We start from the raw sequence: 22,578 nt of genomic DNA, 5'->3' as shown, positions 1-22,578 counted from the left end.
TAACCAAGAAGAAGTCGGGTTCTAGGGGGACCAATACAAGTCATAGTACATGGGTCCAGTATTTCGAGAAATTAATAAAGAAGACAAATGGAGAGCTCATCATGAGGGGATTATTGTTTTGAAGGGTTTGAGTGTCACTCTGCCTGAATTAGATGAGGCTATTTCAACTCAGGAAATAAGGAACCTCTTACAAGAGCCAGAAAGGGAAAATCAGGACCTATTTCGGGTATCACATATGAATTTTGGAAAGAGATGGGAGAGCGAAATGGCATGCTGGAAATTTTGACAAGGATATTGAATAAAATCTTCGAGAAAGGGGTATTCCCGAAAGCTTGGAAAGAGGGGATATATTATGCCCTATATACAAAAATAAAGGCGATAGATTAAGTCCAGGAAACTATAGGGCAATTACCTTATTAGATACATTGGGGAAAGTATACATATACTGGTATACTAGCAAATAGACTATATTACATCAATAGATTTAGAAAAAGCATTTGATACTGTGAACAGGGGGGGGGGGGGGGGCAGTCATTACTAGATTGAGACAAGTTGGAGTGTCATGTAAAAATGATAAGAGCTATAGAAAAGATGTATGCTGAAGTAAAGTGTAGTGTGAGGGTGAAAGAAGGAGTAGTAGCAGTAGTAGTAGTAGTAGTAGTAGTAGTAGAGATTATCTCTAAAATGGGTGTAAATTGTCACAGATTGTCCATTGTTCATTAGCAATATACTAGAATTTGAAGGTGAGGTGGGGCATATATTCATTTATAGGAAGGGGAGTTAGGGATTGGAATAACTTACCAAGGGAGATGTTCAATAAATTTCCAATTTCTTTGAAAACATTCAGGAAAAGGCTAGGAAAACAACAGATAGGGAATCTGCCACCTGGGCAACTGCCCTAAATGCAGATCGGTATTGACTGATTGATTGATTGACTGATTGATTGGCACTGCCATGTTTAGAAAATCAGGATATTCCTGGTCTTGTCTTTGCTGGTGACATACTCTTGTTCACACTAACACCAGCTGCAATGCAAAAAAGTATTGATGGTATCGAGAAGTACTGTAAAGAATGGAATGTGAAAACGCACAAGAAACTAGAGTAATGATGTGCAAAAAAAGGGAACAAATTAGCAAAGAAGGAAAAATGGTATCTTGAAGGAGAAAATCTGGAAGTAGTTAACAAGTTAGAATATTTAGGAACTATATCAGGAAATGGAAAATGGTCTGAACATGTCAAGAGGGCAAAAATGATTCGTGCAGCAGCCCTAGCTAGTATACGAATATTAGATAACAGGATGCCTAATATTGATTTTAGGGTACAAAGAAATGTATTCAATGCTGTGATTAAATCTAAAATGTTATATGGTTCAGAAGTATGGGCACAGAAAATGAAATTGCAATGCTTGTTTCAGTCACTAGTATATTTATTAAAATAACCAAAGACTCCCATATAGTCCATTTCATTGACTTGGAGACTGGTTGTCTGTGTTAATTTTAATGTTCATTTTAATGAATAGCTCTTCACATACACTCAATACATCACATTACCAAGCACCATAAATATATGCATTAGTGAATACATTCCTCCGTATAGGGTTGGCATCAGGAAAGGCATCTTTTGGTAAAACTGGACCAAATCCACACAAAATGCCAAACTCAAGAAATTGGGGGAAAAGCCAAGAAGATAATGACGACGACTGAATCATAAGAAAGAAGTAGAGCTCTTAATAGTTCAACAGGATGATGAATCATTCAAGAGTCGCAAGAACCTTGTTTACCTGTGCACTGTCTACCTCTACATATGAAACTGAAATTAAATATGAATTATAACTTACCACAAGAAGCTCTTCATATTCTGGATGCCTAGGATTGATAAAGCTTTCGTCATAACAAACATCAGAATGAATTAGACCTAAAAAGCGAACTGCTTGATGATGCCGTAAAAAGAGCCTTAATTCTGTAGCACTAATATCATCTTTGCCTGAAAGATAAAAGATTTCAATTAGATCTGAAAACAGAACCAAGAAAGTATATAAAAACAGTCTGATACACTTCTCCCCACACTGAATATCATAGAAGTGTTCTATATTTCTTCCCTTACAATTATCTACTATAGGTACTAGCAAGTTTAAACAGGTTTCACAGTTAACATGATGTTTGCAATTCAACAAATTAATTAAAACAAGCACACAAAAGATATGCTGTAGTTGTAGATCAGTAACTTACATGAATGTCAAAGGAAAAAGAAAATGAACTCTTCCTGTCGGTATTCTCTCTTAATGCCAATGGCCGACTAGTCAGTCTCCAGTAAAAAAAGATATACACTATAGTGTAATCTATGGGCTAACTAAGAGTGAGATGGATGAGCAGTATGGGTCTTAACTGCAAGCTCGCATTCAGGAGACAGTGGGTTTGAATTCCACTGTCAACAGACTGTACAACACTTTTCCATGGTTTCACATTTTCACACCAGCAAAATGCATGGAGCTGTAACTTAATGAACACCACAGCTGCTATCTTCCTAATCGTAACTCTCTGCTATCCTATTGGTGCCAAAAATCTCTATGTGATAGGGCATAAAGCTAACAAGAAACAAATCAATAGGATCAACATCATCAATGTATTAATATAATAATCTATGAGAGATACCAAAGGTCCCAGTTGGTACCTCCTGTCAACAGTTGTCAAACTAGGGAAATATGACAGACAGACAGACAGACACAAAATTGACAAATACCACTGATGTCGATGATAAATGCTTGCTTCTCATAAATAAGTCGAAGTCAAAACTAGAACTCTTTGTAAGTTCAATGAGTAGAACAGGAGTGTTAGTGAGATGATGGATTATTATCATTATTATTATTATTATTATTATTATTATTATTATTAAATGCCAATGGTAAGTTAGACAAACCCTTTGTAACTGGTGAAGAAAACTAATAATTCTAATGTATTAAAGGCTGATTGCATCAACATCATTGACTGGAGATCAGTTTTGATCCAAGTTCAAAAAATGATCTGAGATCAGACTGGTGTCGTGTTGTGTAACACTAATCTAAGATCAAATAATTGAAGTTCAATTCTGATCTCAGTTAATATCTGAGCACTTGGCAACAGGGCAGAAACATCTGAGTATGCAAGTCACGTTGTGCATTGTGAATCTGTTTTCCTTCGTATTCTGTGTGCCAAGCCGAAGAAAAGAAAAGAATGACTGAAATGAAGCACAAAAAGGACCGTTCTCCTAATTTTTCCAAGGAGGGCAAGGATGCCCTAGTTGAAATAGTCTTGGGAAGATATAAAGATATTATAGAGTCTAAAATGACAGATGCAATAACATCCATGCAAAAACAACATGCATGGAAAAAAGTTGCCTCGGACTTCAATTCCAGTAATAATAAATCGGCCTACTCGATTGTGGCAAACACTAAAGAAGTAACGAAGAAAGCATTTGCCCATGACAAGGGAAGTTGTAAAATATGCTGAAATGTTACTAGAAAACAATGCAAATACTGTATTATCATAATACTTCTTTTTATAGATTCAACTGCACAAGATACGAGGTGGGGATTAAAAAAAAAAAAAAACATGGATGAGACGGGACAGAAACTGATTGCTGCCCTGCAGGCTCAATTTCTTCCACTGACCAATCCATTCGACGATTATGCCAATTTCCATCCCGAGGTTATGTCAGGTGAGCAGTATTTTCATGTGTAAGATACCTCCTTAATAACCTAAATCACTACGTTATCGCCTGCCTTTTAAAATGAAATAATTTTGCTGTTACACTTCAACTGAAGTTACTGTTGATGAGGTGTGTATGATAGCCACTTGCTGTTTTGTTGCAGAGCTGCAAAGCGGCAATGACTATTTCTGTCCCCACTTCTGATGAGTCACGTGCTATTGGTGCACAGGAGGAAGAACATTTTATAGCGTTGGAAGAGATACCAGTCCAGAATGAGGTCGTAGAAAATATCTGTATTGAACAAGTAAGTAGAAAAATAATACATTAATCCTGTATTATGTAAGTTAAATTTGTCGGCAAGCAATAGACCTACACTTCTTTATTTCTTCTACTTCAGGCTCCTGCTTCCAAATCAGCTGATCTGCACACTGTTCTTCCTTCGACCTCGAAAACAGCTGATGTGCTCACAATGTCGCGGTCGACTAAACGGAAGAAGACGGATAGTGATAGTGTACTTGAAGCGAAAAGGTCGTTCATACAAAAGACTATTAGAGTGCTTGGAAGCTGAGCACAAAATGAAAATGGAGGCCCTAAAACTTGATAATGAAATTAAAAATTTGCAAATTTTAGAGAAAAGGCAAAAGTTAGGCCTGAACAATAAGGAAAACTAGGTTTAATTGCATAGTACAGTGGCATTATTGGAAACATGTAGTTGTAAAATACATGAGTACTACTGGACTAGAAGAAAGAGTGACTGAATGGGTGGCTATATTTCTAGAAAATAGAACTCAGAGAATTAGAGTAGGCGAAGCTTTATCTGACCCTGTAATAATTAAAGAGGGGAATTCCTCAAGGCATTATTATTGGACCTTTATGTTTTCTGATATATATCATGATATGTGTAAAGAAGTGGAATCAGGGATAAGGCTGTTTGCAGATGATGTTATTCTGTACAGAGTAATAAATAAGTTACAAGATTGTGAGCGGCTGCAGGGTGACCTCGATAGTGTTGTGAGATGGACGGTGGGCAATGGTATGATGATAAACGGGGTTAAAAGTCAGGTTGTGTGTTTCACAAATAGGAAAAGTCCTCTCATTTTTAAATTACTGCGTTGATGGAGTGAAAGTTCCTTTTGGGGATCATTGTAGGTACCTAGATGTTAATATAAGAAAAGACCTTCATTGGGGTAATCACATATGATTGTTAATAAAGGGTACAGATCACTACACATGGTTATGAGGGTATTTAGAGGTTGTAATAAGGATGTAAGGAAGAGGGCAAATAAGTCTCTGGTAAGACCCCAACTAGAGTATGGTTCCCGTGTATGGGACCCTCACCAGAATTACTTGATTCAAGAATTGTAAAAAATCCAAAGAAAAGCAGCTTGATTTTTTCTGGGCGATTTCCAACAAAACAGTAGCGTTACAAAAATGTTGCAAAGTTTGAGCTGGGAAGACTTGGGAGAAAGGAGACGAGCTGCTCGATTAGGTGGTATGTATTAAAATTATAAAATTCTTTTATTAACAACCACCTACTCAATACAATATAATACACTCATCTATATATATAAAGTAGCTTGTCCTGACTGACTGACTGACTGACTGACTGATTCATCATCGCCGAGCCAAAACTACTGGACATAAAGAAATGAAATTTTGGAGATATATTCATATTAAGATGTAGGTGCTCGCTAAGAGAGGATTTTTGGATATTCCGTCGCTAAGGGGGTGAAAAGGGGGGTGAAATTTTAAAATGAGTGTGTCTATATCTCAAAACTTTAAAAGTTTACAGATGTGAAAATTGGTATTTAGAATCTTCTTTAAAAATAAGGAAACACGTATTTTTTTGTTTTGAGACAATCCCAATAGGAGGGGCACAAAAGGGTGAAAAAGTGGTTGAATGCCTTTAATCGGGATACCGGTACTTATATCTCAGAAACTGAAGATATTACAGACATGAAAATTGGTACTTTTGATCTCTTTTAAAAATAAAGAAACACGTATTTTTTTGTTTGGGGGAAATCCAATTAATGGGAGGGTGAAAAGGGGGTGAATTTTAAAAATGGGTGCATCTATATCTCAAAACTCTTAAAAGTTTACAGATGTAAAAATTGGTACTTAGAATCTTCATTAAAAACAAAGAAACACGTATTTTTTTGTTTTCGGAAAATCCCAATAGGAGGGGTGAAAAGGGGTGAAAACGTGGTTGAATGACTTTCATGAGGATACTTATATCTCAGAAACTGAAGATATTACAGACCTGAAAATTGGTGTTTAGGATCTCCTTTAAAAATAAAGAAATACATATTTTTTGTTTTTGGAAAATCCAATTAATGGGGGGTGTGAAAAGGGGGTGAATTTTTAAAATGAGTCTATCTATATCTCAAAACTTTTAAAGTTTAAAGATGTAAAAATTGGCATTTAGAATCTCCTTTAAAAATAAAGAAACACGTATTTCTTTGTTTTCGGAAAATCCCAATTGGAAGGGTGGAAAAGGGTGAAAAAGCGGTTGAATGCCTTTAATGAGGCTACTTATATTTCAGAACCTGAAGATATTACAGACCTGAAAATTGGTATTTGGGATTTACTTTAAAAATAAAGAAACAGGTATTTTTTTGATTTTGGAAAACCCAAATAATGGAGGGTGAAAAAGGGGGTGAATTTTTAAAATGAGTGTGTCTACATCTTAAAACTTTAAAAGTTTACAGATGTAAAAAAATGGTATTTAGAATCTTCTTTAAAAATACAAGAACACGTATTTTTTGCTTTCTTTAAATCCCAATAGGAGGGGTGTAAATGGGTGAATAATGGGATGAATGCCTTTAATGAGGATACATATATCTCAGAAACTGAAAATATTACGGAACTGAAAATTTGTATATGGGAGCTCCTTTAAAAATAAGGAAACACGTATTTTTTTGTTTTTGGAAAATCCAATTAATGGGGGTTAAACAGGAGTGACAAACTGGGGTGAATTTTTTGAAAGACTATATCTACAGAATATCTGAGAAACATAAAATGTTATAGACGTAAAAAGTGGGTATTTGGAATCTCCTGTAAATGTAAAGAAAGATAGGTGATTTGTTTTCGGAAACTCCACGTAAGGGGAAATAAAAAGGGGTGAAATTTTAAAAAGCGAATTTCTACAGTATATCTCAAAAACTTAACATGTTACAGAAGTGAAAAATGGTATTTTTATCTCTATTAAGAATAAAGAAACGTGTATTTTCAGCTTTCGGAAATACCACTTGGGTGGAAGGGGGGGGGGGGGTAAAAGTGACTGAAAATGGTGTTGAATTCTTTTAATTAGGCTACTGATATCTCAAAAATGAAGATATTACAGACGTGAAATCTGCTTTGGAATCTGCTTTAAAAGTAAAGAAACACGTATTCTCGGAAAATCCAATGAAGGGGGGGGGGGGGGGTGAAAGAATTGAAAAATTAATTGAAGTAATTGTATGAGAATACATACATCTAATAGAAACTAAAGTTGTTACGGACGTGAAAATTGGTATTTGAATCTCCTTAAACAAAGAAAAACGCGTTGGGGGGGGCGGGAGTGAAAAGGAGTTGAATTCCTTTCATGAAGACACATAAATCAAAAACTGAAGAAGTTAGAGTCGTGATAATTACTATTTAGAAGATCCTTTACTATTAAGGAAACAAGTATATTTTGCCGGAAAATTCACTTACGGGGTGGGGGGGAGGGGAGTGTGAAAGGAAGTGAAAATAAAGTGAATTATTTTTATGAGGATACTTATATCTCAAAACTGAATGCAACAGATGTGAACATTGGTGTTTGGAATATCTTTTAAACATAAAGAAACACGTCTTCTATTTTTTTTGGGGGGGGGGGGTGTAAATAAACTTAACGGCGGTGGGGTGTAAAAGGAGGTGAGATCAATTGATTTTACTGTTCATAATGTACTTAAGGAGCCTCCGTTGCTCAGGCGGCAGCGCGCCGGCCTCTCGCAGCTGGGTTCCGTGGTTCAAATCCCGGTCACTCCATGTGACATTCGTGCTGGACAAAACAGAGGCGGGACAGGTTTTTCTCCGGATACTTCAATTTTCTCTCTCATCATTCATTCCAGCAACACTGTCCAATATTTCATTTCATTTGTCATTCAACGATCATTGCCCCAGAGGTGTGCTTCGGCAGCCGGCACAATTCCTATTGTCGCTGCTAGATGGGGCTTTATTCATTCCATTCCTGACCCTGTCGAATGACTGGAAACAGGCTATATAGTTTCGATGTACTTATTCTGATCATAAACCGATCATTTTTAATCTTTCCTGGGCTGGTTTTCAACAGCCATCTTTTCCTTCGGAGAACGTTCTTAGATTACAGTAGATCCTCCTGGCATGTAAATAAAAATTTAAACACATTTGAAATAAACGATAGGAATGAGATGGACCGTCAAATTGTTCACCTCTATAATAAGGTCAACAATGCACGGAAGTATGTCATTGGTATCGCCAGAAATCCCGCACACTTGCCTACGCGCGACGATGGTGCTGGTCACATTGTAACAATGACACTGGCAGCAGATGTAATTTACCGCCAAGTAGCGATCTTGCAGCTTGCTGTGGGGTTCAGAACATTTTTTAATAATAATAATAATAATAATAATAATGTTCTGGACCGTTGTCAAATGTGCGGACCCCCCCTGGAAAATGGTCCTGGACGGGTAATGACTAAGAATGCAGTCCGGCCGTGGGTTCAGTACCGCCAAGGCACCTAAGACGACACCACGCCGGATCTCCTGAAGGATTTGATCCATATTAAAAACGCTTATAGGAAAAGATGGCAAAGATTTAGGGACCCAACTGACGGGGTGGAATATCTGGACCTAGCCCGGGAAGTACGAAATCGATTGCTGGAAAGAAAGATTGAAAAATGTGAGGAAACATACCGTAATCTATTAGAAAACGAGTCAGATCGCGAATTTCGGCGGATTCTCGCAGAAAACGAGTCAGATCGCGAATTTCGGCGGATTATATATCTAAAACAATTAGCATTCAATTATAAATTTCAGTATAATACCGTAGCGAAGCACGGGTATCTTGCTAGTTGAATTATAAAATAATCATGAGGTGTCTTAAAGAATGGCTTAAATAACGGAACATGTTTCGTTCGGCATTGCGAACATCATCAGCCGTTAATGTACAAAGACTAGGCCAGGGCCCTGAACTTAAGTGATCAAAATTGTTAAAAGAATAACAATGTCGTAATAAAAAGTAATATTATAACGTTAGACTTAATTAGTAACAGTATGTACAGATCAACAGCGAGAATTTGTGGTGAAATACATTGAACAATGGCAGTCTGTGAAGTTAAAAACAATCATGGGGTTGTTAAAGTAAAAAAACAAAAATAGATATTGTAGACATTTAAAATATACATCAATGCGTGAAGTGTGGATTAATTATTGACGTTTGAGTTCTTACAATTGTGCAAAAAAAAAAAAAAGTCGAATTAGAGTTAATTGAATAGTAAGAGTCAAATATAAAAAATATAAATATAATAATATATAATAATATATATAATATAAAAATATAAAATTCTTTTATTAACACAAGTCTGAGTTGAAGATGGTGTATATACAATTGTGCAGCTTCATGTTATATTTATGTCTGAGCATACTTGACATTTTCTTGGTGTTAGACCAGATTGCAAGCTTGTGCAGGATGCGCGGCAATTACTTCAGTTATTTTTGGCTAGCACTTGACTACCAAGGGTCGGGAAGAATTTACAAATAGAGTTGATTGACAAGATAGCGTTCATATCAATCTAAAAGCTTTACTAAGCATCATCCTCCTCCTTTCCCCTTATCCAGCTCCTGCCAGGTCAGGGCATTTATGCCACTTCTCCAGCTTCCTCTCTCCTTCCACCATTCCTCTTGATTCATTTTATCCCAGTCCAGGTTTATTCTTCTTGCACTCCTGTTTATTGAATCGATGCATCTTGTTGTAGGTCTCCCTCTCGCTCCCTTACCTCCACCATCCTCTTTACATGTCCGAACCGTCTTAGTTTACTTCTATCAATCCTCTCATTAGGTTTTCCACTCCAACCTCATTCTCACATCTTCGTTTTGCAATCTCTCTTTGCTTGTCATTCCTATTGTACTTCCTAGGTATTTCATTTCACTGGCTTGAATTCCACTCTCCTCCCTACTTGTTACTGTCCAGGTCTCAGCCTCATAGGTCAATATGGGTGCATAGTACAATATTATACATATTATATCTCTTTACACTCCTTGCTACTTCCTTATTCCAGACAAGGTCTCTTACACTCTGGTAGAATGCATTGCCCTGTTGCACCCTCTTGCTAATCTCAATGACCAGCCTTGAATTCTGCATTGATTCACTCCCTAGGTATTTGAAACAGTCAACAATTTCAAGGCTTTGACCACCAATTCTCACAATGCCTTTCCCTTGTCTTTCTCCTCTTGATATCACCATGGACTTGCCTTTCCCTGCGCTGATTTCCATACCAAACTTTTCAACTTTCTCAGTCAGTGCATCAAGTTGTCCTTGTACTTCTTTGCGGTTTGTTCCCCAAACCACTATATCATCTGCAAATAGTAATAACTTCATCTCCCTATTCCCATATGCAACCTTTGTCTCCTTTACAATTTCGTCCATAACCATTAGAAACTAAAAAGGCTTCAACACTCTCCCCTGTCTTAGTTCAGTTTCATTTCGAAACCATTCCATTTTTTCAAATGGAGTCTGTATGCTGCAGACACAGTTTTTGTACACTGCTTTCACCATTTCTACAGTTTCTGTACCCAGTCTCTTTTTGACCATGGTTTCTCACACCTTCTCTCTGGGAACACTATTGTATGTCTTTGTTAGATCTATGAATGTTATGACCAGATTCTTTCCATATTCCCAATTCTTTTCCATTAATTGCCTCATGCTGAAGATTGGGTCCACTGTAGATCTTCCACTTCTAAAGCCATACTGCTCCTCTTGTAACTCTCCTGTTACCTTTCTTGTCATTCTCCTTTCAATATTCTTCCAAGTATTCTTGCCATATGTGATTAAGTAGGAAAAGGATTTTAATGTGGAAAGTATGCTAAGAAAAGGGGGGGGGGGGGGGAAGGTTCTGAAAATATATTCAAAAAAGTGTTGATGAAATTACTTTGTTAAAATTGTCAAGTTTTGTACGAAGAAGTGGCTTGGCTCCACCTTGCACAGTTTCCTTGTAAATCAAATGCTTCATATATTTACCTTGTGGACTGGAATTCCTGACTGGATTAATGCCATGGCAAGATCCGCACTGAACTCAACCAACAACCACTGCTTTTCAGATCCTGAAGCAAAGGAGTGTATCAGAGTAGTTTGCTTACGTCTTGACTTGCGTATTTCAATGTTCTTTACATGTCTGCTGTACTAGATGTGCAATTTATTTTGTTTCTTTGATGCTTGTCATCGATTGCAATATTTACTTCCCAGAGGAGAGAGGACACAAATGGATGTACTGGAACAGGAGATGAATGAAAACAGAAGGAGATGGCGAGCGCTTGTACACCACACCCGGGAAACTGGAGTTGAGAAATGATGACGACTACGGCACTTCGAAGAATTATACCATCAGTTTCGATAAATTGCATCTTTAAGTCCTTTTAAAGTGCATACAACTTCTCTTTCTTAACCTTTGGTATGATTTTTTGTAGTGAAAAATACGCTCTGGACCGGACTGGTAAAACATTAACAAGGCCCACACAAGAGTATAGTACATGAACCTTTTCTTGAGCCCTGAGCTCCACAGTGCTGAATGGGAACTTGGGCTCAAGAAAAGGTTCGCGTACTATACACAGTCGACAGGTCGAACTGTTGAATACATGCCAGTACTGACTGAACTTAGTATAAACTATTGCTGCATAACTGTTTAAATTTTAATTTGATTTTCACAGCTGCAGGTTGGCCATTCTTGCTGAGGTTGGCCATTGTTGCTGGGATATGAATTACTGATGATTTCCATAAATTATACCTTAATATTTATTTATTGACTATTTTTTTAATTTTGTGTGGCTATATCTAGCCGAGTGCAGCCCTTATAAGGCAGACCCTCCGATGAGGGTGGGCGGCGTCTGCCATGTGTAGGTAACTGCGTGTTATTGTGGTGGAGGATAGTGTTATGTGTGGTGTGTGAGTTGCAGGAATGTTGGGGACAGCACTAACACCCAGCCCCCGGGCCACTTGAGTTAACCAATGAAGGTTAAAATCCCCGACCCGGCCGGGAATCGAACCCGGGACCCTCTGAACCGAAGGCCAGTACGCTGACCAGTCAGCCAACGAGTATTGACTATTGAAACATAATTTTTAAAATCTGTTCAAGAAGAGAAACAATATGCTGTGTAATCTTTTAGAAACACAGACAAAAGTGTGGGGAAAAGGTGCTGAAGCAGGAAATAGAAGAGAATAGGTGGCAAAATGTAGTAACCTCACAAAAAGGTGCCAAAGGTGATACAAATTGTGTTTATCACACTTCATCTCATGTCCCCAGATACATATATTGACTACCTGTATGAAAATAGCTCTATTTTTGGAAAGGTGCTGCACCTTAAAATCCTTTCACTAGTGATAAGAGAGTGATTCCTCTATGGTTATCACACACTCTTTTGTTCCCCTTTTTAAGGACTGGTGCCGGCCCCGTGGTGTAGGGGTAGCGTGCCTGCCTCTTACCTGGAGGCTCCGGGTTCGATTCCCGGCCAGGTCAGTGATTTTTACCTGGACCTGAGGGCTGCTTCGAGGTCCACTCAGCCTACACGATTACAATTGAGGAGCTATCTGATGGTGGGGGCCACCCCAGTCTAGAAAGCCAAGAATAATGGCCGAGAGGACTAGTCATGCTGACCACACGACACCTCTTAAACTGCAGGCCTTCAGGCTGATCAGTGGTCGCTTGGTAGGCCAAGGCCTTTCAAAGGCTGTAGTGCCATGGGGGGTTAAAGACTGGTATTATTATTCGCTTTCCCCAGTCTTCTAGCACATGCCTCTGTCTCCATATGCACTTTAACCATCTGTACACCCACTGTAGTTCAACAGGTCCAGCAGCCTTTATCATTTCCACAATAATTTCCTCCATTCCTCATGCCTTCCCCAAATTCATTTTACAGACTGCTACTTCCACCTCTGACATGGTTATATCGTTTACTGTTGAGTCATCACACCATATTACTACTGTCTCCTTTGCACTATTTCTCACATTCAGCAGTTTATCAAAATATTGCTTCCATCTTTATTTCTTCTGGATGGTTTATCAACTCTCCACGTTCCTCTTAAATCAGATTGTATAAACTCTTTATTTCCTATTACTTCACATAATTCCATACAGCATTCTTTTGCTGCCAGCTCCATCCGTTTCCAACTTTCCAGTAAATTCTCCCAAACCTTTCTTCTCTTACCAATTTCTTACATTCCCTTTTATTATCAAGATACTTTCTTTTGCCTTCTTTCTTTTCACTGCTTCTCTCACCCTCTCATTTTACCACGGTGTCTCCTATCCCTTCACTCTCGTCGATGTTCTACCACAGGCACACACTACCCCACTTACAAATGCCGTTTTGAAGTTGGGCCATTCACCTTAAACATTTCCTACTTCAGTAATTGGAATTTGTTTTGTTTCTTCCAGTGCATTCTTATCCTTTAATTTCCACGCTTTTATTTTACTCTTATCTCCTTTAAGTTTTTACACTTTCCTCTCATTTTTTGCTATCACAACTCTATGACCTCCATTGAATGCTTCTCCTCGTAAAACTAATACATCCATTAACTGTCTGTGATTTGTCCTTTCCACCAGAATTTATCAATTACTGATTTTTTTTTCTTCTGTTACCCCAGCATTAGCTTGTAATTTTCCTGATGTCCTTCTTCCAAAACCATGTCTTGCCCACAATCATTCTATTCCTCTCACAAAACTCAACTAGTTTCTCTCCTTTATTCCTTTTCCCATATCCATATAGTCCAATATGAATATGTCCATGTTATGCGTGGTTACAATCTATGTACGGGTGGCATTGATATTTGTGACCAGGAAATGGAGTGCTACCATACATGGATAAAATAAAAAATAAAAAAAGACCCTCAAAGAATCCCTGCATTTTTTGGACCTTGCCTTGGTAAATGCATGGATGGAGTATAGAGCAGAAACACTCACATCCCTTCTAAGAACATTTTGGATTTGCTTGGATTTCGAACAGCTATCTCAGAAGCCCTAACTGTTGTGCCAACCAAAAAGAAAAACAATAACAGAAGAATGACTACTAAAGTGCCAAGGCATCTAAAACTTGGGTCACAAAAATCCCTGCTGTGGACAAGAGACTCAATAGCTATGATCACTGGCCTGTAGTTGATTTAAAATCGGCAAGCTGCTGTTGCCAAAAGGATTGTAAGAGCGGAACTCTTAGTCAATGTTTAAATGTAATGTATACTTGTGTTTGAACAATGATTTCAATTGTTTTAAATAGTTCCACACTGTACATATGCTTTTTGATCATATGCGTATGTATTTTCACATGTACTCAGTTGAATTTTTATTTTTTTATGTAATGAGTGAATTAAGTCCTGACATGCACAACTGCATGGGTGCTTTCTTTCAGATGTTAGTTTGCATTTTGTAAAATGAACAATAAATATTTATATTTGAGCATTTTAGTCAGTTTTTGATGTACAAATAAAAATTCACACCTCGTGTTTCCTTTCAGGTCTGAAAGGGTTATGCAGCCTGGAGTTCCAAGACTTTGAGGAGGTTATTTCTGCAGTCCAGAGTTCAAGATTTGGAAATGGTGACTTCCATGAGGCAGTCAAAACTATCCTTGTAGACTAGGGTAACCATGATGAGAAGAAAGAAGAGAAAAGCCAAAATATGGTTTAGTTACATATTGTAACCCACAGCAGGAAATTGTCATTGAATAGCAATACTCTTGTAAGGTAAGTAAAACTCAATTACAATAATATCACATCCTATAGTAGGAGTTTCTGATAATACTGGTAATATACACAAGAGTAACTATCAATAATAAAAGAACGAAACAGTAACAGCATGGGAATCATGAAGATGGCCTTTACTAGTGCAAAACCTGAGACACAAACTTACAGAGCAAAGTTAGTTAAAGAGAACTAGGAGTCTGTAATCACGTGCAAGGGGATCCAGACTGTAGTTCAAAGCAAAAGCATAACTAATGATTGCTGGTCTATTTTCTCAACTTTCTATTCTAATCAGAAAGGAGAAGGCTGACGACAATATTAAGAAAAAGACAGAGATACACTAGTATTTATAATAAAAATGATTTAGAAGAACGTTTAAAAGGAACAAAGTTCCCACCAAAAGGTCAAGCCTGTAAGTATTATAAGTGTAAGAAAGACAATCACTGTGCAAGGGATTTTCAAACAAACATCCAGGATAGAATATTTAATTATGGTACTATAGCAAACCAAGACAGAGAAATACTGTAGAAATAAAGAGAATTCAAAACAAGTTACATCAGATTCATGAGAAGATGTCGTTCACAAGCTACTGTGTGACATGGCTGCCTAACCAAATATGCTCAAATTTGTTTACACGAACACACGAGTTTTCTAAAAGCTATTAACTTAAAATTACTTAATACTCGAGAATGCAGTTTTACCTTCCCTGGTTTTGTTACTCACCGGATATATCTAATGACGTAAGATGTGGCACTTTGTCTACAGCCCTTAGAAAATCCGTAACTTTCGAACGCATAGGAGTGAACATATCAAATGGATGATTATCCTTCTCATCAGACATATCGAGCACTCTCAACTGATGTAGTTCCAAAATAACAGGAATAACATTCTCAGAATTAGACACCTGAAATTAAATAATTCAGCTGAACAAATGGCGGTGATACATTTACAAACATTGGATAATAATCACAGGAACAATGAAATACAGCATTGTTAAAGTATTATGGAGTAAACAAGACTGTAAGCATCTTCCCTGATTTCTGAATTCTGAAATTTACATGGAAAAAATAAAAGCAACAGATAAAAATTGAAGCTATGAGCTCATACTCTTGAATATGAAGAGTTACAGTCCTATTAAAACAACGTGCGTGTTCTGACAGCTTGCAGCACGTGGCACGGAGCAAAAGTGCGGGAGCAATGTGTTGACACGTGTTCAGCTGATGTTACTACCATCACAATCAAACCTTCTCGTTCTGTGCTAGGCCCTGTAGAGGAATCAGGAGAGCGTTAGCATAATATTAAATAACGTTCATGTTATTTTGAGGTGGCTCAAAAATAATTTATTCAGCATAAATATCTTAAAACATACTCCTCATTCGCCTTCCCCTCAGGCCTTTATCAGTTGATCTCCAGATGATTGGTAGATTTCAGCAGCAGAAAGGCACAATTAAAAATACGACCTGTCTTTATATTTATGTTATATTTACATTATCGTGGAAATGACCGTTGACATCATCGACAATAATGAGTGGCCTGCTCAATATTTCGGGTTCAGATACGGGTGAGGATGGAAGAAGTATCTAAGAGCATGCTTTTCTTTAAATAAATAAAAAAGTGAAATCAGTCTGACCTTGTCATTTAAGATGAGAGTTGTGATCGGTAAAAGTCTGTCCCTCAACTTGTCATTTTGCACGGCTTTTAATCTCACGATCATGTCATTTCTCACTCAAATCCGAAGCATAGTGCTGAGTTTTCCCTGGTGTTGATAACCCATCATGTGATGGTCCTTGACTATCTTTGCAGCAACTGCTGTTCATTAGGTCCATGAATTGGCAATGTGGAACTCGGACCAGCCGCCTCAAGGAGCTTTAAGACCAGGAGGTTTGGGAAATGGAGAGGCCGCGACTACCTGGGATTGGCTTAAACGGGAGGCATGTACTGATTGCCATAGAAACTGACAACTGGAACTACCATGCTGTGAACTGTCAGAAAATGCAAGTTGTTTTAATAGAGCTATAAAAGGAACTGGTCATACTGGCTTCCCACCCAGAAGTCTGAGGTTCAAATCCTGGTCAATCTTAAGTTGAGATTTTCATCTCAAAAGGAAAGGCATCTGACCTTAAATCCCACAAAACCAAAATGGCTCCTGGACTTCAGAAACAATGGGGATAAACTGAAAAAAGTAAAGTTTGGATGTTGGTAGCAAGCAGGTTATTAGGAAATGCATATACAGTAACTTGTCAGAATACCTGCAGAAAGGAAAGAGGGGGGGGAAAAAATCTTGCTTCAGTTAATACAATCAGTTAAGTAACTAAAGTCATGTCAACACTGCAGACAACCGGGCGAGTTGGCCGTGCTGTTAGGGCCACGCAGCTGTGAGCTTGCATCCGGCAGATAGTGGGTTCGAACGTCACTGTCGGCAGCCCTGAAGATGGTTTTCCGTGGTTTCCCATTTTCACACCAGGTAATTAAGGCCACAGCTGCTCCCTTGCCACTCCTAGACCTTTCCTATGCCATCGTCGCCATAAGACCTATCTGTGTCGATGGGACGTAAAGCCAATTGTAAAAAGAAAAAAAAACACTGCAGAAAGGGCCAATGACCTAGGGGTTAGGTCCGTTCAAACAACAAGCATGTAAGTGCTGCAGAAAAGGAGAGAAAATTCTGAAGCCAAATGGAAAGACATTTAAGGGGAAACTACAGAAATGGCCTCATTGTTGAATGTTGAAGAAACAGTTTCCAAACTTGTGAAGTTAGGCAAAATATTCATTTTCAGACAGCTGAGAAGTATTACAGACAAAAAGATTTTATTCCTCACATTGATGATTTCTTGTTGTCATTTAATGAATGGTTTCTACCTCACAAGAACAGCATAATTGCGTTACAGTACATTCTGTGTTCAAATACATGCAACAAGACATTCATGCACTGAAAAAGCAGTTTCCTTCTACAGTGAAGATTTAAATTGGATTCACCGATACTGTGCAAGCAGAATGGGATTTATGGAAAAGTAAATGGAGTCAGATGAGCAAACTTTTCGGCCTTCTAGTGCTACGGATGCCTTGATTGATTGTAACTCTTGTGCATTTCCAAATATACATGAGCTACTGAAAATATTTGCCACATTACCTGTACCAACACTACAGATGAAAGGAGTTTTTCAACTCAAAGGAGACTCAATACGTATTTGGGGAACATATCAGAATCACGACTCACAGGAATTGTGCTCATTTCTATTCACAGGGATGTATCAATGTCTGATAAAATAGTACTTGATAAATTTGCCAACAGTGGAAAAGCAATGAAACTTAATTTTATTCAACGATTCATTCAATGGCTTTCTTGCTTTTTCCTCAGTTATGTTATTTTGTCAAGTTTACATAGTTAAACAAATAAACAAACAAGCACATTTTTTCATCAGCAGCCAATTTTACTACATGTGAAAATTTAATAATTTGTGTCTAACAGTGTGCTACATGAGTCGATGCCCCAAACAAATAGCAAACAGTGTGCTATTATACCAGTTATGTTAAAAGTCAAGTTTACATCAAAAACAAACACACAAACAAACAATGTTTTATGATCATTGCAGAATTATGTTTATGTGGAAGTATAGTAACTAATGTCCATCTCCTTAGATTTAATAGCCTGCCTCCCAAATTAAAATCCTGGATGTGCCCCTGATAGCAACTCTGTACATTATCTTCCAACTTTTTGGAACTATACAGCTGGGTAAGAGGTAGCAAGCTCTCAAGGCAAAGTGAAAAAACAAATTTTGTCTCAACATCAGATTCAATTGTTAGAACATTGTTGTCTTTCAATAATAAAATATTTTAAATTTCTACAAATATTGTTCAATTAATTCCCATAACATACTTTGTATTGCTTTTTAGAATGTCTATTATGATATGAAGTACCAAGTATATGAACACTATGAATTTTGCTTGCAATATTTTTCCAGATTACAAGACCACCATTAGGACATCAAGTTGTTTTAGACACAGTATTAATGACTGTTGTTCAACAGAGCATAACATACAGGTCATCAGCCTCTAAATAAAGCAATAAATCAATCACTCAATCACTATCATCATCTCCATCTTCTTCCAATACAATGATCTCCAGATGTTATTATCCACATATCAATTCATCTCTGTTTAAAAAATTAAGCAAATAGACCATAAATTTCTTTCCTTCAAATATTCATCTCCTTTATGTCACACCCGGCCCTCTGTGTTCTTTACATGTCTGTCACTATACCGATTTAGAGACTGAACGTTATTTTCTTAATCCTAGAGTCGATTACTGAAAGTTGTTGTTAGTCGATTTCCTCACAAAGAAATATGTTTGAGAACTATCAAACAACTATTTAATGTAAAAGTTACAAAAGTTCACCAATGGTAAGTGTGGTGAGGTCTTCAGATATACAAAACTTCCATGAATTGTGTTACATTTTCTTCCCTCAAATACAAGACGTTTGTTGTGCAGTTCTTTTTAATAAATATTATGATGCATCCTCCCTGTAGAAGCTGCTATTATCATGCAGTGACAACTATCAACAACGAGAAGATATGTTCTTATAGTACGTTGTACCCACTGCTAATTTGTAGGTGGTCGGATGATTGGATTCGTTGTCTATTGTGTACATGATGTTTGCCGGGGTTTCCTGTATATTTTGTATGACATTTTATCATTATTTATATTGATTGTGATGTCTAATATCCAACCACCTGACCACCACACACACACGAGCAGGACTGAACACAATGATACAGAGCTATAACCATTCCAATGAACAAAACAATTTTCATAATGAAATAAAAATAACAAAACAAATCATGGTAAAAAACAACCATCAACACTACACAGTAGACCATCTATTAAGATAACAACGGAAAAGGCTAAACAAACCCCCACCCAAAAACAATAAATAGTTCTCAATTTTGTGAATTAAAACATGTACAAAATAGTTAATGTTCAAAAAACAAGGTTTTAAAATGACATTGAAACAAACAAAACATTACAAACACAAATTAGTAAATACAATTTAAATAAACTTGACCATTTTTCCAAATAGGAATATATGAAGTCAAATGAAAAGAACCAAATTGTAATGCCACATATATCAACCAAAATATAATTTCCTCACCAGGTAGAAAGAACACAAAACTGCAATTGGACATAATAAACACTCACCCTTCTGTGAACACACATGACGACACCCGCCACTTCACAGACATTAGCAGAGATATTAAAATATTACACACAGATAATAATAGAAAATAATTCTACATAAAGGAGGAAACAAAAATATACATTTTTAAAAAACACTACAATAACCCCAATGATCACACACACCTAAAAGATTCCCCTCTCTTTAATCTACAAAATTAAATTACATATCATTAAAACACAACAATTCAACTCCATTAACAATTTTGTAATTCACTACCTAAAGCTCATAAACCACCCCTAAGTAATTACCAAAACAATTAATAATAATAATAATAATAATAATAATAATAATAATAATAATAATAATAATAATAATAATAATAATAATAATAACAACAACAACAACAATCTAAACCAAAACAAACCAAAACCCATGGTGCAACAGCCCCGATGGGCGATGACCTACCAAGCGACTGCTGCTCAGCTTGAAGGACTGCAGAATACGAGGTGTTGTGCGGTTGACACAACAAATCCTTTCTGCTGTTATTCTTGGCTTTCTAGACCAGGGCTGCCATCTCACCATCACATGGCTTCTCAATTCTAATCATGTAGGCTGAGTGAAGCAGCCCTCAGATCCAGGTAAAAATCCCTGACCTGGTCAGGAATTGAGCCCAGGGCCTCTGGGTAAGAGGTAGGTACACTACCCTTACATCACGGGGCCAGTTAATGATGATGATAATAATAATAATAATAATAATAATAATAATAATAATAAAGCTAAAAATACAGTTCTGCAAAAGCTGTAGGCGACATCAGAACACGACTTACAGAATGCCATAATTCATTATTTATGATCAACGGAATGTTATGGACAAACCAACCAGCTGACCTTATGTCAATGACAGAGCACTGCACCACCCTGCACTCTTTGCTAGACTAGTAAAGAGAGAGAGGAAGCACGTTGGAGCACTTCATAAAAAAAGTTTCAACACTCAACTAATAAAAGGGTATAAACAGAATTAATACAAATGAATATTATTGAGAAATGTAAAATACATCAATTCACAACATTTATTAATTCATTAAAAAATTAAAAATTATATTTGATAGAATCTGTTTTGTCATTCTGTTTTTAATTAAGGGTATCTTTTTCAGGCATAATCTCTGAATAAATGTGCTGTATTTTTTTAAGGTATTTTCTAAATTTATAAATGTGTTGTATTTTTTTAAAGGTATTTTCTAAATTTATGTTATACTGATTTAGTTTTGACAGACTGAAGAACCTCACAGTTGTAAATTAAGTTAAAACTGAAGAGATATGGTTTCTATTATAACAAAACATTCAAATAGGACAAACAGTGTTATGATTTTATAAAGGAATTCACAATTTCCCCTGGGTTCAGCCCTACATGTGGATTAAGCACAGTCTTATGGCCAGATGCCCTTCCTGATGCCAACCCCATTTGGACGGATGTATTCATTAAGGAGCATATCTGCTATGTTTGGAAGTATGGTATGCTCCGGTATGTCGCACATAACTGAAGAAGATATATGCATCAAAAACAAAACACAAATACCCAGCCTATAAGCCACAGGAATTACCAAGATGTTACTAAAATCCTGTGCCTGTCCAAAGGTTTCCATGATGCTGACCATGCAGTCAAGGAAGGGGATTTCTTCTAGAAAATATCCGAATGTGCAATGACAGATAAAATTTTGAAATATTAAGGGCCGGTTGCATAAAATTTAATCTGAGTTCAACCACCTGAAACTGATCTCCAGTCAAGCTGAACTTAGAATTTTGGTTGTATAAACATTAATCCAAGATCATGTCGTCTTGATGGAAGATCAAATCTGACTGGAAAATTTTCTCAGATTAACCTGGGTGAACTAAGTTCAGCAGAAGGAATATAACTATTATTTTTGTGAGAAATAAATCTGTTTACATGTCTATAACATAATAACAAAACAAAACAAAAAAAGAATAAATAGGCCTACTGTTGATTAAAGTAAAATGGTAAGTAATGGTATTTGTCATTATTTGAACAATAATCCTACTATTACCAAGTTGTTTGTTGTGCACTGTTTTATGCTTAGGGCCTATAGGTTATGTTATTTTCAGATTTCAGATTACTCTGATGTTTCATCCGAGAATGGAGTATGAACTCCAAAGAGCTCCTCGCGTGTTTCAACATAGAAGGAATCCCTTTTTAGAAATAAATGATCGACAATTTAAAATAAGGTTTTGATTAGGAAAACGTGTAGTTGAAGAACTAGAACAAAAATTACATCTACAATTAAGGACACAAACTAAACAAAATAATGCACTGAATCCAATGTTCATGATCCTTCTCACACTAAGATTTTACGCAACTGGAAGCTTCCAAATAGTAATTGGAGATGTATTCAACGTAAATAAATGAAATGCAAGTAGAACTATACACAAAGTCACTAGAGAGATTGCAGCTCTAAAACCTCAATTCATCAAGATGCCTACTGAGGAGGGTGAAATAAGAAGGGTAATGCGAGACGTCCATAACATTTGCCACTTTCCTGGAGTTCTAGGTGTAATAGACTGTACACATATACCAATTATATCACCTGGTGGCAATAATGCAGAAATATACAGAAATTGCCATTGTTTGTTTTCCTTAAATGTACAAGATGTTTGCGATTCAAATCTTCGTTTTCAAAATGTTGTTGCCAGGTAGCCAGGATCTGTACATGACAGCAATATTTTTAGGAATTCTAGAATTCATGCCCAATTTGAAGCTGGAGAATTT

The 22,578-nt window shown here is 36.9% G+C and overlaps 1 protein-coding gene across 5 annotated transcripts in view; it reads right to left on the bottom strand.

The window, feature by feature from the left end:
• Positions 1 to 22,578, bottom strand: part of LOC136864086 (protein zyg-11 homolog B) — a 417,362-nt gene that overhangs the window by 202,672 nt on the left and 192,112 nt on the right. For all 5 annotated transcript variants that reach the window (XM_067140642.2, XM_067140641.2, XM_067140640.2 and 2 more), the window contains 2 exons: positions 15,346 to 15,526; positions 1,838 to 1,983 (listed from right to left, as the gene is read on the bottom strand). In XM_067140642.2, coding sequence (XP_066996743.2) covers positions 1,838 to 1,983; positions 15,346 to 15,526 — 327 coding nt within the window. The remainder of the gene's footprint in view (positions 1 to 1,837; positions 1,984 to 15,345; positions 15,527 to 22,578) is intronic.

This window comes from Anabrus simplex, chromosome 2 (genome assembly GCF_040414725.1).
Source record: "Anabrus simplex isolate iqAnaSimp1 chromosome 2, ASM4041472v1, whole genome shotgun sequence".
Classification (NCBI taxonomy): domain Eukaryota; kingdom Metazoa; phylum Arthropoda; class Insecta; order Orthoptera; family Tettigoniidae; genus Anabrus; species Anabrus simplex.
Note: the sequence above shows the minus strand (reverse complement) of the source record. Positions and strands in the feature narration are given on the sequence as shown.